Source organism: Macrobrachium rosenbergii, chromosome 54 (genome assembly GCF_040412425.1).
Source record: "Macrobrachium rosenbergii isolate ZJJX-2024 chromosome 54, ASM4041242v1, whole genome shotgun sequence".
NCBI classification, from domain to species: Eukaryota; Metazoa; Arthropoda; class Malacostraca; order Decapoda; family Palaemonidae; genus Macrobrachium; species Macrobrachium rosenbergii.
The window spans coordinates 25,401,434-25,416,877 of NC_089794.1; the positions used below are offsets into that span (position 1 = coordinate 25,401,434).

The window sequence follows — 15,444 nt, forward strand, 5'->3', positions numbered from 1 at the left end:
CATACATATACATATTACCCACTTTGCCAAATGAAACGCATCACAAAACGATCACTGGTTCCTACGATTACGAAAGCGTCTTTGTACGCGTCAGTATCATGTTCAGCCTTTTAATTAAAAGTTAAATGAAATTTACCTTTGCAAGGCCTCCGTGTTAATTAGGCCCGTGTGAAACACGGCGCCCAATTAAGAGAACACAAGATGTTTGTAAGAGATACGGCTGAAATAGACTCTGGCTCTATGATTGAACCTAATAAATTTAGGTTATCTGAGAAGCATTGAATCGTTTATACTTTTATCAACATAGTTTTGTTATCGTAAAAAGGCCGAATAAAAACAGTGGTCTAATTAGAGAGCAACAATTGTTATCGCATTGTTATGAGGCTTTGATCAAGAAGTGAAATTGTAGATGATAGAATTTTGACCGGCTCAGATTTGCTTCGGTTGGAAATTGGAAAGATTTTTGTTTCTCGTTGAAGTATTCGACAGCAAAGGAGAAATGAAGAATTTGTATACTTATTATATATCTTTAATTAAACGAAGAGGGAAAAAGGAAAATGAAAAGAGACGAATATGAATAATTAAAGGTATATTATCATAGAATTTACATATTACTGAGAAAATATTGAAGAAAAATTCCTCGTGTTACTTTGAAAGGTTAATATCACTGTAGTCATCAGTCCATTTTATAAATGCAATTCGAAGCCACACTTTTGGTCAATCTACATCAATTAAATCAGATATAAAAAAAACAAGTGGAAGATGCGCCGTAGTTTCTTCGGCGCAATCAAGTTTTCTGTACAGCCGTTACAGCTTATAATACGCTATGGCGGGCTTCCCTCTGTCAGTGCCATTAATAAACAAATGGAGACCCACCAGCTGAATCAGGCTGTTATTGAAAACAGAGAGAGAAAATCCCAGGCTGGTGATGGCGAAGAACTTGTGGCAGAGGATGGTGGATGGAGAGCAGTTGGGGGCTGATGAAGAGTTAGAGGAGTTTATTTCTGGTGATAGAAATTCATTCCTCGCTATAATGTGGTTCGGATTCCACAATAAGCTGTAGGTTGCTAAGTAACCAGTTGGTTCTTAGCCAGGCAAAATAAGTCTAATCCTTCGGGCCAGCCCTAGGAGAGCTGTTAATCAGCTCAGTGGTCTGGTAAAACTAAGGTATACTTAACTTTTTAACTTCTAGCCTCAGTAATTTTTAAGATCTGATGGCGGACAAAAAAAAAATTCGGACAGAATAAAGTAGTTTTTTTTTTTTTTTACCTCAGGCTTCCATTCTCTACTGAAACTGGTCAAGGAACTGCAGAAAGACTCCGAACAGTGATCTAGAGGAGAAAGACTTCCACGAATTCTTTCGTCGCAAAGACACAAACAAAAGTTTTCGCGTCGGCACCGAGTATTTACGAGGTCTTAAGTCGAAGGAAGGAGGTTCTAATTTCATGAGAATGGCCTCCGAGACAAGATCTCTTTCCTGAACAAAGTGGGAATGAAGAGAATACAGGTAAAGGATTGAAAACTTTAGAGAAGATAATCATTTGAAAGGCTTGTTGTAATGTTTCACACAAAACAAGTTGATGTGTGTACGATACTATATTTGAAAAAGATCAATTCTAATGGTAGAAGGAATGACAAATAACATTCTTTTGATGTTACTTCAAACAAAGGACACACACACACACATACTATTCAACACAATGTAACAAAATTGTCACACACAAGTTTGATAATAATATTCATTTAAACGATACTATATTTGAAAAAGATCAATTGCCGGATAATGGTAGTACATGAGAGATGACAAAATGAACATTCTTTTGATGTTACTTCAAACCAAGGAGAGAGAGAGAGAGAGAGAGAGACGGACGAGAGAGAGAGAGAGAGAGAGTTAGACTGTAGTCCTGATTCCTCTTCCATCGAGAGAGAGAGAGAGAGTCTTGCTCCTTTATACTATTCAACTGGCAAACCAGTTATAATCACGGTGTAATGTAACTAAAACGCACTACACGGTCAACATGTCAGACGGGTGAGTTGATGGAAATAACAACCTCTTGTGGCCGACTGCGTTAGATTGAGTTACTTTGAGATTTGAGTTATTGGAAACATATATGAAAATATATTATTTCCGGCTGAATTAAAGGACGTTTGTAGCTTTCTGATTGTATATGAATCATATATATATCATATATATATATATATATATATATATATATATATATATATATATATATATATATATATATATATATATATATATATATATATATATATATATATATATATACACACACTTCCATGATAATTTTGTTAAAATTATTCCCAGTCATCATTCTCTTGTAAACAAGTAGAACTTATTGCACTTTCATTAGGAACTTCTCTCTTATCTCAAACTTCTACATTTGTGTTTCCTGCTTTCCCCAGAGTTTCCATATCTCTCTCATCGATACATTAAACAGCCAGCGCTGTATGTTTACAATTCTATTGCAAAATGTTTAATCTTTTTATTGGCACCTAAGTGACAGCACCGCACAACCCTATACATACAGAAATATTCAATGGATAAAATTATTATCTGTAAACCAAAATCAGCACACTATACATACAGAAATATACTGTACAGCAGAAGAATTAGATAAACTTAATTAGACACACTGATAATAATTATATGAAGACTTATGCAACTTTTTTTTTTTACAAAAGTTCATTGACATGATCTACCCAAGAAAAAATTCATGACAATCTTGTGGCACCCCTAGGCACTGTCTGGGGCACCCAGTTTGAGAATCACTGGACGATTGAAATGATTGTCGTAGCTGTGTAATGGGATGGAAAACATTGTAGAAACATTAAACGCATATTGCAACATTTCGAGGAATAGTTATCCACTTGGCGTGAAGTGTCAGTGAATCTCATTATCTAGCCATAAATTTATTTTTTATTTGACAAAATAACAGGTTTGAAGAATCAGGTGATATTACCTTTATTAAGAGTTTTGTAGAGCATAAAGGTTAAAGATGGTTATTATAGCTACGTAATAGGATGGAGAGAAGTTATTATAACTGTGTAATAATAGGATGGAGAGAACTTTAAAAAAATATTAGAAACTCACTGCAGTATCTTAAGGAATAATTGTTATCCGCTCATTGTGTATGCTAGCAATGAATCTTTCTTAACTAACCATAGGGGCTTTTTTTATACACAAAATAATGGTTTTAGTTTTCTGTAAAAGAAAACTATTGTGCCGGCTTTGTCTGTCCGTCCGCACTTTTTCCAGTCCGCACTTCTTCCGTCCGCCCTCATATCTTAAAAACTGCTGAGGCTACAGGGCTGCAAATTGGTATGTTGATCACCCACCCCCCAGCCATCAAACACACCAAATTGCAGCCCTCTAGCTTCATTAGTTTTAATTTTATTTAAGATTAAAGTTAGCGGTAATCGTGCTTCTGGCAACGATATAGGATAGGCCACCACTGGGCCGTGGTTAAAGTTTCATGGGCCGCGGCTCGCCCATGAAACTTTAACCACGGCGAGACCACCGAAAGATAGCTCCATTTTCGGCGGCCTGGATTACATGCTGTAGCGGCTGTACAGAAAACTCGGCGCATTTCTTGTTAGACCATTTGTGTCGAATACTGTCAATGAATAATATTTTCTAAGTAACCATAAAGTTCGTTTTATACACAAAATAATAGTTTTTGACAACCCGGTGATATTATCTTTATTCAGAGCTTCGTAGAGGTAAGCGTTCAGACGATTAAGGGCGTTTACTGCGGTGAATTGAAGGACATATATAAACTTTGCAGTAGGTAATCAACCATGCCCCACCTGACACAAATTCCAGGTATCTTCATCAATGTTGCAGAGGTTGAGTAGGTCAGGAGGAGTGCTTGCGTGCAACATTTATAAAGACTGATTCCAACATGGAATGTTGCTATCACCCAAGCTTGAATATTCTCCGTCTCTCTGTCAATTTATTTGTCTGTCTGTTGCTGTATTCATCAAGCTAAACCTGCTTCTAAAAGATAGAGAATACCTTCCATTTTTTATTTTAGTTTTGTTCAGGAATTTCAAAACTTCAGTTTCACAGAGCAAAATTACGAAGTTTCCAGTTATCAATATATTGAATTGGGACCCGTGAGGTCATTCAGCGCTGAGAAGGAAATTGACAGTAAAAGGTTAGAGAGGTGTAACAGGAGGAAAACCTCAAAGCAGTTGCACTATGAATCAATTGTCAGGAGAGGGTGGAAAGTAAGGTGGAAGAGAGAATATGAATGGAGGTACAGTGAAAGAAATGAAAGGGGTTGCAGCTAGGGACCTAAGGAAGGCACTCTGCGAAGAACCTTAAGTAATGCCTACAGTGCACCACATGAGGTGCACCGAAGGTACTAAGCCCCTAGTTATCGATATATTGACAATATATAATACTTATATAATTATCTAAGGTTAATTATTTGTAATACCTCGCAGTCTTTACGTGCTTATATTCTCTCTCTCTCTCTCTCTCTCTCTCTCTCTCTCTCTCTCTCTCTCTCTCTCTCTCTCTCTCTCATGTCAGACTAATAAGAAATTAAATCTGTGACACAATAATTCTTGTTAGCCTGGCAAGAGAGAGAGAGAGAGAGAGAGAGAGAGAGATGAAGTGTTTATATGAACAGTGGTTAGTTAGCATGGGAAAGTCATATATATTCCTCTCTCTCTCTCTCTCTCTCTCTCTCTCTCTCTCTCTCTCTCTCTCTTGCCAGACAAATATGAAATTAAATCTGACAAAAAATTTCTTGTTAGCCTGGCAAGGGGAGAGAGAGAGAGAGAGAGAGAGAATTTAAGTTCTTATTAGTCTGGCAAGAGAGAGAGAGAGAGAGAGAGAGAGAGAGAGAGAGAGAGAGAGAGATAGAGAGATAGAGGGAATAAAAAAATATGCATATTCCATTATTATTGACCACACTTCAGGTGCGAAAAATTTCAGTATCTTATAACTATTTATATAAAATTGATAACACATAATTTTTCTGACCTTATAGAAACTGTATGGAAGTAAGGACGTTATTCACTCCCTGGCCCACGAGACAAAGCACGCACTAAAATGTTTAATTTTAGTATTCCCTAAATTTTGTAGTTTTATGAATAACTGAACCAACAACCTTGGAACTTACTGGAGTGAAAACTTTGTAGATTCATGGAACTGAATTTTTTGCAGATTCTATGAAAAGAGTTTTTAGTTTACTGTAAAAGAAAACTATTGTGCCGGCTTTGCCTGTCCGTTCGCACTTCATTCTTTCCTCACTTTTTCTGTTCGCCCTCAGCTCTTAAAAACTGCTGAGGCTAGAGGGCTGCAAATTGGCATGTTGATCATCCACCTTCCAATCTTCAAACATACGAAATTGCAGCCCTCTAGCCTCTGTAGTTTTTATCTTATTTAAGGTTAAAGTTAGCCATAATCGTGCTTTTGGCAACGATATAGGATAGGCCACCACCGGGCCATGGTTAAAGTTTCATGGGCCGCGGATCATACAGCATTATACCGAGACCACCGAAAGATAGATCTATTTTCGGTGGCCTTAATTATGCGCTGCAGCAGCTGTACAGGAAACTCGATTGCGCCGAAAAAACTTCGGCGCATTTTTTACTAGTTTTATATATATATATATATATATATATATATATATATATATATATATATATATATATATATATATATATATATATTTTTTTTTTTTTAGAGTTTACTGATAGAACATTACTGGGGTTCACTTAAACAAACACCTGGGATTCGGTTCAAATCTGGGAATAAGGTATATAAAGACTTATGTAAATACATGAATATCTCAAATAGAAAAGTCTGAGATATCATATAATTCAAAAAAGAATTCTTCAGCCAAAACATACCGCAGTGGGACTCCAAGGCTTTTGGAAACAATTCGAGTGTGAAAAGTAGAAAAGGCTTTTGGGAGAGAGGATGGAGTCAAAATTTTCATGGCTGGGTGGGGCGAGGGAGTGGGTGAGAGAGAGAGAGAGAGAGAGAGAGAGAGAGAGAGAGAGAGAGAGAGAGAGAGAGAGAGAGAGAGAGAGAATTGTGAAAAGATGTGCTCGCAGCACGAAAAAGGAATAACTTGGTTCGTTTGGCGGATTTTTAACATACAACTGTCATGGCAGAGAGAGAGAGAGAGAGAGAGAGAGAGAGAGAGAGAGAGAGAGAGAGATGTGCCTACACAGTACAAAAAGGGATCACTTGGTTCGCTTGGCGGATTTTTAACATACAAATGTCATGGCAAGTGAAGAGAGAGAGAGAGAGAGAGAGAGAGAGAGAGAGAGAGAGAGAGAGAGAGAGATGTCGACATAATCCGAAAATAAATCACTTGGTTTGCTTGACGGGTTTTTATTTATCATACAAACATCAAGTGAGAGAGAGAGAGAGAGAGAGAGAGAGAGAGAGAGAGAGAGAGAGAGAGAGAGAGAGAGAGCCTACTCGTCTCACGGTGTTACTTGATTTAAAAGAGGTTCCGTAGGACATTCTAAATAAAGTCTTGATGTTAAATCTTATCTTTGCTTCAACGTATCCATCAAATGTTAAAAAAAAAAACAAATAATGCGCCGAAGTTTCTTCGGCGCAATCGAGTTTTCTGTACAACCACTACAATGTATAATCAAGGCCACAGCAAATAGATGTGTGTTTCAGGGGTCTCGGTATAATATTGTATGGGCCGCGATCCATGAAACTTTTATTGTTGCCAGAAGCACGATTATGACTAACTTTAACCTTAAATAAAATAAAAACTACTGAGGCTAGAGGGCTGCAATTTGGTATGTTTGATGACAGGAGGGCGGATGATCAACATACCAATTTGCAGCCCTCTAGCCTCAGTAGTTTTTATTTTGTTGAAGGTTAAATTTAGCCATAATCGTGCTTTTAGCAACGATATAGGATAGGCCACCACCGGGCAGTGGTTAAAGTTTCATGGGCCGCTGCTCATACAGCATTATACCGAGACCACAGAAAGATAGAGCTGTTTTGGGTGGCCTTGACTATACGCTGGACATAAAACTCGATTGCGCTGAAGAAACTTCGGCGCATTTTTTACTTGTTCCTTGGTTTAACCAAATCTTTTTCTTTCAATAAAAATCGAAGCTTGCGTATTCAAAGTCCCTTCTATTCTCTTGTGACACTACATAAGTAAGTGCATCTAATTAGCTGTTCCACGGTTTAAAAATACCAATAAATAAAAAAAAGAATAAATGAACAAAAATTAACTTCCTGTTCTCCTTTAGTTTAATCTATTTTTCCCCTTAAAAAGGGATGGAAATTTAATTATAACACCAAAATCCTATTGCATAAATAAGAACGTCCAATTAACAGCTCCAACGATTTCATAAAAAGAGAAATAAATATTACTATCCATCCATTAAATTCCTAAATATAGAGAATGTCTGGCCTTTGTAATACGAGTTTAAAATATATATATATATATATATACCTCCTTTTTCCCCAATCGTATTGAATGTCATAGAAATTAATTCCATCATCAATTCTCTCATTAGCGAAAAAGCTGTATTTTTCCTCGCTTGAATTAAAACTTTTTTCACTCTTTCATTTTTTTTTTGCTGAAGGAGATAATCAATTGCATAATGTATAATCATTTTTTATTCCTTTGATGTAATGGAAAGAATAAAAAATAAAAGAAAATAAGGTTTAGTTAACGAAGAGATTTTATGCTCTTTCGGGTGAAACGTGAATTTTTTTTGGTAGAAATTTTGGGCAATTTCACGAAAGGAAATTTAAAACAAACAACATTATTATTATTATTATTATTATTATTATTATTATTATTATTATTATTATTATTATTATTATTATTATTATTATTCCTTTCCTTTGTCAATTGTATAATTGTTTTTCAAGCAATACACCTATTTACGTACACAGTGGAAGGCGAGTATGTATATGAGTGTATGTTTTGAATTCAGTTTAATACCAAATTATATTCGTATGAATACGACTATTATGCATATACATTTAGGCTCGATTATTAAATTTTATACATTTGTGTGTTTTCGTGAAGAAACATTGATATGTATATATATATATATATATATATATATATATATATATATATATATATATATATATATATATATATTATATATATATATATATTATATAGTATATATATATATATATATATATATATATATATATATTATATATTTATATATATATATATATATATATATATATATATATATATATATATATATATATATATATATATATATATTTATATATATATATATATATATATATATATATATATATATATATATATATATATATATATATATATATATATATATATATCTTCTGAAATAGAAATAAATAACATTACAAATAAACATTGCAAACAGCATTCCATCATAAGACACAGTGATAAGAAGTAGAAAGTCAAACTGATCTGTAATGGGCAGCTATCATGAACTCCCGCAATAAACAGATCAATTAACCTGACGTGTTTCTGACTTTTCAAAGTCTTTTTTTTTAGATTTTTTACTTTTAAAAGTCTTTCCTTTTTGTCAGAGTACCATGAACTGACTGCTCTCGGTCTCTCGCTAAAGCTCCGTAACTTTTCTTTCAACGAGAAAAAAAAAATAAAAAAACCGGCGGATATTTTAACGTTTCGGGAAAACAGCTTTTGTGTTGTCAAGAATCTTTAGTCTTTTCTGAATCTGAAATAGCAACTCGTTAGGTAACGAGAGAGAGAGAGAGAGAGAGAGAGAGAGAGAGAGAGAGAGAGAGAGAGAGAGAGAGAGAGGAGCGTGTGAGAAAGAGAAAGGAGAGAGGGAGAGTGAGGCGGAGAGAAATAAATAAAGAGCAGATAGAGAGAGAGAGAGAGAGACAGACAGACAGACAGACAGGCAGAGAGAGAGAGAGACAGAGAGGAAGAGAGAAACAGAGAAGGATAAATAAAGGGCAAAGAGAGAGAGAGAGAGAGAGAGAGAGAGAGAGAGAGAGAACCTGAAAAAAAAAGAGAGAAAGAAATATCCCCGAGGACGGAACGCGTTAGGCTGAAGAATGTTCAATAGAACAAAAAAGTAAAAGGAAAACTTAATTCAATCCATTCCCATCCGGCTAATCTCATATTCCGTGAACTTTTGAAGTTGGTCTGGATGACAGACAGAGATGATCTTTAATTGACAGAATCCTAAAATACGATAGTTTGAAATGTGCTGTAATATTTTTGTAATTTTCAAAGCTACAGGATATGAGTTAAGATTAAAACCCTTCTCTTATTTACAAATAAAAGTACATTAAATGTAAAATTCATAAAAATAAACAAGTCTTTTTTTTTTATTTTTTTATGAAAGAATGTGAGCAATATATTATCGATCATTTTTTCTTAATGGGAAGAAAGAGTTGAATTTAGATTTTGCACAAAAACATACAACTTATTTAAATCCTCAAAAATATAAATGAAAATAAAATATAAATGTATATGATGTATATATATATATATATATATATATATATATATATATATATATATATATATATATATATATATATATATATATATATATATATACTTATTATATTTTTAAATTACATAAATACACACACTCACACGCGAAATACATTCATGCCCTCTCTCTCTCTCTCTCTCTCTCTCTCTCTCTCTCTCTCTCTCTCTCTCTCTCTCTCTCTCTCTCTTCTTATCCTATCCTAAAAAAGTAATTCAGGCTTAATTCAGCGTAAATAATTACCGTTTCCCCAAGCGACCGTAATTACCTTTCACCTCCATTTATTTTGTGTTTAGTCCCTTGCAGGAATAATTAATTCATTATTTTACCTACTTTGCTGTTTCCATTTTTTTACCCTCCTAGTTGCACTCTCTCTCTCTCTCTCTCTCTCTCTCTCTCTCTCTCTCTCTCTCTCTCTCTCTCTCACACACACACACACACAAGTGTACATACATTCGAATATATATATATATATATAATATATATATATATATATATATATATATATATATATAAATATATACATCCATACATATATATATATATATATATATATATATATATATATATATATATATATATATATATAGATATATATATATATATATATATATATATATATATATATATATATATATATATATATATATATATATATATATATATATATACACACACACATATATATATATATATATATATAGGTGTGTGTGTGTGTGTGTAAATGAAGTAGAACTAACTAGCCCATTGCAGAAGTCATCTCTCTTCAGTAAACAGCCTTTCTTAATTGTGATTGTACATGACATACGTCTGCTGTTTGTGAGTTTTCTCACTCAATAACCATTTAGTTTAAAAAACAATTCATTTCACGTTTAATTTATCTTAATTTTCTTACAAAATTCTCAACTCACAGCCTTTTATAATTATGTTAGCTGGTCTCTGAGTGTTCTTACTCAGTTTCATAGTTAATTTTGAAAACAATCAGTCTAATCTTAAGATATTACTTCTATAGGGAACATATTAGGCAAGGACGAGGACCTTAGCACAAAGGTTTTAAAGGGATTATGGGACGCGGAACTACCTAAAGTAGACGCTGTAAAAGATTAAGTTTTATAACCGAACCCGGAACTAAAGAAAAAAAATAGTAAAAAATAAAAAAAAGTAATAAAAAAATAATTTTTCACCAGTTTCCAATTCTGGTATTCTTCTCCACCAGAGGAGACGTACAAAAGGAAATCAAATGATAAATGATCGAAAGAAATGGTGGTGAGGATTTTGCCGGTAAGTATTGAAATATTCCAGGCGAGACGAAGGAGAAGAAGCGTTTCCGCTTCCGGAATATCGAAAACTGAAAACAGAAAATTGAAAACACGGAAGGAAAAAGTAAATGAGAATCAGGACGTCTTTTCTAGTAGGGATTCTTTGGTGTATATATATGTACGTGCGTGTATACATACAAAATACATACGTAAGTGCACACATATATATACATACATATATATATATATATATATATATATATATATATATATATATATATATATATATATATATATATATATATATATATATATATATATATAATTTTATAACAAACCGTTCGTCCTGTGCCCTCTCTCCTAACTGGCAATCTCTTCTTCACCCAAATCAGGAATGGAAACATTCGATTGTGTTTTCAAGAGAATGTGACAGAGAAAGTGAGGGAGAAAGTGAGTCATATATTCATCTGACCTTTCGTTTTAAGCACCTTTTGTCTACGTAGCCAATATTCCACAATCCTCAACAATTGTCAACCTTCCCAAATGGTTCAAAGAGATTTTTAATACCTCTCCATGACTGATAAAGCGTCAATATGTTATTAAGCAGGCGAACATCAAACGATGCCTTATTTTTTAATAGATTATGGGCTTTACCATGATAGCTAACTTACCCATACAAACACTATGTTTTAAGTACCCTTTGCAGGTATGTATTTTGGTGGAGACAAAAACAGATTGGTTTATTGGCTGGTAAACAGGATGTAGGCTTTTTGGATGATGATGTTGAACACACACTAAACACCCAAAATCACTACAATTCCATGGAATCCATTTGAAAATTCATTTGAATATCCAGAAACAACTGATGCAGTTTCAAGAGTAGGATATTATAGGAATCGATAATTAATATCAGAGATATGGATTTGTGAATATGTATGTATGTATGCATATATATATATATGTATATATATATATATATATATATATATATATATATATATATATATATATATATATATATATATATATATATATATATATATATATATATATATATATAATATATATATATATATATATATATATATCTTCATAATATACTGAGCGACAAATAGCGATACTAGAGGCTGTATAAGTGAACCTATCATTCAGAAAGAGAGAGAGAGAGAGAGAGAGAGAGAGAGAGAGAGAGAGAGAGAGAGAGAGAGAGAAAAAAAAAAAAAAAAGTTAACATATAAAACAACCCAAAGCATTCATACAGTAATCTTTTCGAGGTCAATGAACAAAGAAGAAAAAAAGAAGAAATGAAAGGAATAATGGAAAATACATATTGCACGCTTTCGAAAGAGAGAAAGTGGCAGGGGAGAGAAAGCAGAGGAATGAGAGTGTGGTCGGAACCAGGGGGTGAAAGGGGAAAGTCGCCCCCCGTCCAAAAAAAAAAGGAAAATATAGTGAATATTGGTATATGGAACCCAGAGGGGGAAATATTCTATTCTCTGGAAAGCAAACATCAGGGAATATATCTTGATACCAGATGAAATATCTGCAAATATCGAAATTGATGAGAGTCAAAAGCTGCTGACTGGTTATCGTGGGAATATGTGGGATCATAGTAAAGGAATGGAATGAAAATTGAATTTGTTTTATAATAAAACCAGGTTTTATGGAATAGAATGGAGTGAACGGACGCTGATAAATGGTAATGGTGAGAAATAAAGAAATAAGTGTAAGGAACTTATGAAGATTATATATATATATATATATATATATATATATATATATATATATATATATATATATATATATATATATATATACATATATATATATATATATATATATATATATATATATATATATATATATATATATATATATATATATATATATATATATATATATATATATATATATACGTACATGCACGTACGTACATATACACACACATGCATACATATATACACCAAAGAATTCTTACTAGAAGAGACAATCGGATTCTCATTTTCACTTATATTCTTCCGTGTTTTCAGTTCACTGTTTTCATTTTCCGATATTCTCGAAGCGGAAACGGTTCTTCTTCGTCTCGCCTGAAATATTTCAATATTTATTCGCTCAATCGTCCAAGCCCTTTCTTTCGGTCATTTATTATTTTATTTCCTTTGCACCTTTCCTCTGCTGGAGAAAAATACCAGAATTGGATACTGGTGAAAGATTTTTTTTTTTTTTTTTTTTTAGTTTTCTGAAAAGAAAACTGCTGTATTGTGCCAGTTTGGTCTGTCCGTCCGCACTTTTTCTCTCCGCCCCAGATCTTAAAAACTACTGAGGCTAGAGGGCTGCAAATTGGTATGTTGATCATCCATCCTCTAATCATCTAACATACCAAATTACAGCCCTCTAACCTCAGCAGTTTTTATTTTATTTAAGTTTAAAGTTAGCCATAATCGTGCTCCTGGTAGTGATATAGGACAGGCCACCACCAGGTCTTGGCTAAAGTTTCATGGGCCGCGGCTCATACAGCATTATACCGAGACCCCCTAAAGATAGATCTATTTTCGGTGGCCTTGATTATATGCTGTTCAGAAAACTCGATTGCGCCGAAGAAACTTCGGCGCATGTTTTACTTGTACATATCACTGGTGAATTTCATAATGAACATGCGTTGTGGATTATACAGCTAAATATAATCATTCATACATATAATTCTACATAATTTTGGGTAATTATTCATCTGACTGAAATTGTAGGGTACTGGAATATAAAAAAAGGTGGTTGTTATCTTAATTAGAACAGATTTTCCTGTATAAATGATAGCTAACAAGGTCCTTTGTAATTTTGGCATTAGGATTCATATGAGTTTACCCCCCCCCTCCCCCCTCTCTCTCTCTCTCGTCTGAAATGAACGTTTTAGCTTGTAAGGAAATAATAATAAGTTAATTCCTTCTCTCTCTCTCTCTCTCTCTCTCTCTCTCTCTGAAATAGCCTCTCTCTCTCAGACTGCCATTCTGGGCTTCTTCCGCGGCCGGCTGATGAAGAGTTAGAGGAATTTATTTCTGGTGATAACGATTTTTAGCTTAGCCCGTTGCTAAGTAACCAAATGTAAAATCATTCTTAAAATAATGAGTTAATTCTCTCTGTTAATCAGCTCAGTGGTCTCTCTTACTCTCTCTCTCTCTTTTAGCTTGTAAAAAGAAAATAATGAGTTAATTCTCTCTCTCTCTCTCTCTCTCTCTCTCTCTCTCTCTCTCATTGTCAAATGTTTTAGTTACTAAACTCCTAACAACAGCATATTATCTTGTTGAATTAATTAGCTGATGATGTATCTGATTCCCTCCCAAAATCAGAGGAAAACACTTCAGGCACGAGAAGATATTTTATTGACAATTTAATTACGTTCCAGGAAACGTAACCACGAGACTTGTTGCAACATATTGCATCACAGTCTTTCCATGACTGCATGGAAAGCAGATTCCCTCAGACAAAGCGACATAATCCGTAACCTTTTTTTCATTGCTAAAAGAGTTGAGTTGAAATTAAGGCAAACCCACTCAGTTGGAAACACAGGAACAGTTATGTACAACACGTGTTAATTCTATCGTAGAAGGAATAGTTGATGAAATGGTTCGTACTTGTTTTAAGCTTGTCTAATTTATTACAGCTTTGCAAGCATGCTCAATTATGATAATAATAATAATAATAATAATAATAATAATAATAATAATAATAATAATAATAATAATAATAATAATAATACTGAATGGTCGTCAGGAGCAGGATGCTTGCCAGATTTTGATTAGCTCAGGAAAAGTCTCGCTTTTTGATTGGCTAATAATAATAATAATAATAATAATAATAATAATAATAATAATAATAATAATAATAATAATAATAATAATAATAATTACAATAATGATAATAATAATAATAATAATTAATTGAAGAAAGAAAGTCTCGCTTTTTGATTGGATAATAATAATAATAATACACGAATAATAATAATGTAATAATAATAATAATAATAATCAATAAGACGTCATTAGCTGGAACGAAACGGAGAAATGGAACGTGTAGCCCAAACCCTCGTCGACAATGGGCACCCAAACCGGGATATAGAAGAATCTATCAAGGCGAACATCGATAGATGGTACCGTAAACCTCAATGCCCCTAACGCATAATCTTCTAAAAATAATAAATATAAAGAAGACGAACGCGCCCTAATCAATAATAATAGCCCTGTTGATAATAAACATAATCTGGTCATCTAATAAAGAATAAAGAAGAAGAAGAAGGACCCCTTGAAGAAAACCAAGATATGCCCCGTCCGACCACATCGGTATGACCACCATAAAAGGATTTCCTGCCACGCCCAATGATATTTACAATAAATAGAGGATAGCAAGAAAAGACATAATCAAACATCAATGATTGTGACCACCGCCGTTCTCTGATTTGCACATTGGGAAGGAGAAACCAACACTCAACATTACGCAAGAGACCTTTCTCCTCCCCACGGCTAACCGGCCCCCAGTACAGCAAATTTCGGCATCCGAGGATCAATTCTTCTCTTCATCCTCAGACAACGCCGCTCGCACGCAAGACAAAACAGAACTTGGATGAAGTCTGAGGGCATGTCTGAGTTCTAATTCAGCACCGATTCCATAAATACCAACCCGATTT

The 15,444-nt window shown here is 33.7% G+C and overlaps 1 protein-coding gene across 1 annotated transcript in view; it reads right to left on the reverse strand.

The window, feature by feature from the left end:
* Positions 1-1,285: 1,285 nt before the first annotated feature.
* The window catches only part of LOC136834614 (sialin-like), a 114,136-nt gene continuing 99,977 nt past the window's right edge, over positions 1,286-15,444 (reverse strand). Inside the window, 1 exon segment of the mRNA XM_067097193.1 lies at positions 1,286-1,477. Coding sequence (XP_066953294.1) covers positions 1,286-1,477 — 192 coding nt within the window.